Consider the following 2,620-nt stretch of genomic DNA (forward strand, 5'->3'; position numbering starts at 1 on the left):
TCACCTGGTGGGACAAAGCATTGGCCTGCCTGGCCGCCATCTGCTGCTCATAGAATGAGTCCCCAAACACGCCGCCCAGGCTGGAAGAGTGCTGCAGACAAAAGAGAGGCCCGCTGTCGTCAGGGCTGCCCGAGCCAGGCAGGGGGGGAGGCCGTCGGGGGGCGCTGTGCCCGAGCCAGGCAGCGGGGGAGGCCGCCGGGGGCGGTGTGCACGAGCCAGGCAGGGGGTGAGGCCGTCGGGGGCGCTGTGCCCAAGCCAGGCAGGGGGTGAGGCTGTCAGGGGCGGTGGGAAGGTGTGCCCACAGGCGGGCTGCACCCAGACCCTTCCCCCAGGACCTCACCGCTGGCCTGGGCTGGGAGAAAGGGGAGGCCTTTGGAACTTCCTGGAAGATGCTCGGAATGTGAGAAGCTGACCCCGTCCATCTCAGGGCTCCTGGGAAAGCCCATGCCCCCTGCGATGGAGGGGTGCACGCCTAACCTCAGGACGATTGCTCCTTTCCACCACCTGATCCTGGGGGGCCTCTGCACCCCAACTTCCCTCAAAGTGCCATCCCATCTCCTCTCTGTGAGCCCATTTTCATCAGATGGAAGCCAAGGGGCCACAGGGTCCAGGAACCCCATGTGACAGCCCAGAGGAAAGTGTGTGATTGGGGCAGGGCGGGAGGGTCTTTGGGTGTCTAGGATGCGATAAGTACCTTGTCAGACATGGGAGACACGGGACAGGAGGCAGGCCACACACGCGGGCAGGAAGGCTTCACAGAGTAGGACGAGACAGGCACACAGAAGGCCCTGCCCCCTGGCCCCCACGGCTGAGAGGCCAGAAAGCCCCACTCCTGTTTGCCCAACGCCAGCTGGGGCAGAGGGATGGGGCTGCTGGGAAAGGAGCAGGGGGCTGGGGGTCCTCAGAAGCAGCGGAGATGCCAAAGAAGGTGCAGGGAGCTCCTGCCCACTCCTGAGATGCTGCCAGCGAGGTGGCAGGAGAGTCTGGGGGGACGCAGAGGGGAGCAGAGGCGCAGCTGTGTGCGTGGCCAGCTCACAGCACAGGCCAACAGACCTGGGAAAGCAAGTCCCCAGCCCAGCGCACATCCAGGTCAGTCTTCACAGACCACAGACCCTGGACCTCCTCCCTTGGAGCGCCCTGTTCTAGAAAGGTCCCCATGTTCTCCGACAACTGCCAAAGCTTGACTCTCAGGCCTCTACTGCAAAGAAGAGTTGGTCACAAAACCAGCAGCCACTCTGAGTGTCTAGTGGGCTGACCACAGAAAAGGGACAGCCAGCCAGGTGGAAGGCGGGGCGGCTCCTGGGGACGGACAGGCCACTAAACACCACAGAAGAGTTAAAAGCGCTAACGGAGCAAGAAGGGAGAAAAGCTAACGTGGCAAAAGGCCACCTCTGCCCTAAAAATCGCCAGCTGCAGGTTTGGAAAAGGGGGTGGCGAGGCTGCTGGAGGCGGCAGGTGACCACCTCGGCTGAGGCCGGGGGCATGTCTCTCCGGGGCACCTGACCCTGTGCCCATGGCCTTGGCCCCAGAGAGCCCCAGCGCACACACAGGAGACCCCAGCTTCTCGTGTAAAGCTGCCACAAGGGTCTGCCAGAAAGGTCTGCGCAGAAGGAAGCAGGGAGGGAACGGAACGGGCCCAATCCCAGCTGCCTCAGGTTCCGGCAGCAGCTAGACAGATCCATGCGAGGGCAGGCGTGGCAAGCCGGCTGCCTCGTGCCTCCAGGGGAGATGCTGGCTGGGCCGGGAAGGTAGGGGCTGACCCGGGCCCAGGGGGCTGATGAACGCATCCTCTGAGATCCAGCTTCAGTGGGAAGCCCCGTCTGCCTTCTGCCATGGTTTGCCCCCAAGCAGAGCCCTCCCAGGGCCATCTTCACATCTGAAAGGGCAGCCTTCTTCCCCGCCGGCGCACAATGGATGGACAGACAGACAGACACACAGACACGGGTTTGATGAGACAGCAACATGCTCTCTGCTCAGGATGGACCGCTCTGGTCCAGGCGAACCTCTCCCAAGAGAGATCCACTCCACTGTAACCTTCCTCTGCCACCTCACGCATGAGAAGGGCCGTTACTCAGAGACCAGCCCAGGCAGGCTGCCCGCCGTGGCTTCTTCTGCCTGGAGCAGCGTCTCTCATTCCCACAGCCCTCCAGCTCACGTGACGAGACCAGACACAAGTGCACAGAGCCCACAGGATGGCCGGGGAGCGCGCAGACACCAGGCTGGCCCTCGGCACGCCCTGAGCTCACTGCGCCTTTCCTGTCTTCTGCAGAGCCGGGGGAGAGTCCCAGCCCCTGGTTGCCATGGTTGGTGGAGCGAAAGGCCCTCTTGTGTCAGTGAGCCTCAAGAACAGCCTCCGGTCCCCCCAAGGGGAAGGCCACTGTCCTGACATGCAGGGCCTGGCTCGGGGCACACTGAGAGCCTGGCAGACGGGGAGAGCGGGGCATGCCCCCCACGGCCCTGCCTGAAAGAACAACTCCTGCTCTGCCCAGGAAGGAAAGCCCTGGCTGAGGGTGAGACGTCCTTGGGCGCTGCAGTGACTCCTGAAGTCTCTTGACTTGGTGACATTTTGGGGATGGGGTGGCAGGGTCCTGGGGAGGCTTCACTGCTATGGCAAGAAGCT

General features: G+C 63.4%; 1 protein-coding gene across 1 annotated transcript in view; it reads right to left on the reverse strand.

Annotated features, from left to right (window-relative positions):
• CRTC1 (CREB regulated transcription coactivator 1) overlaps nucleotides 1–2,620 on the reverse strand; it is an 81,132-nt gene that overhangs the window by 2,977 nt on the left and 75,535 nt on the right. Inside the window, exon 13 of the mRNA XM_010847302.1 lies at nucleotides 5–91. Within this exon, the coding sequence (XP_010845604.1) occupies nucleotides 5–91 (87 nt within the window). The remainder of the gene's footprint in view (nucleotides 1–4; nucleotides 92–2,620) is intronic.

Source organism: Bison bison, unplaced genomic scaffold, assembly GCF_000754665.1.
Source record: "Bison bison bison isolate TAMUID 2011002044 unplaced genomic scaffold, Bison_UMD1.0 scf7180017864248, whole genome shotgun sequence".
Classification (NCBI taxonomy): domain Eukaryota; kingdom Metazoa; phylum Chordata; class Mammalia; order Artiodactyla; family Bovidae; genus Bison; species Bison bison.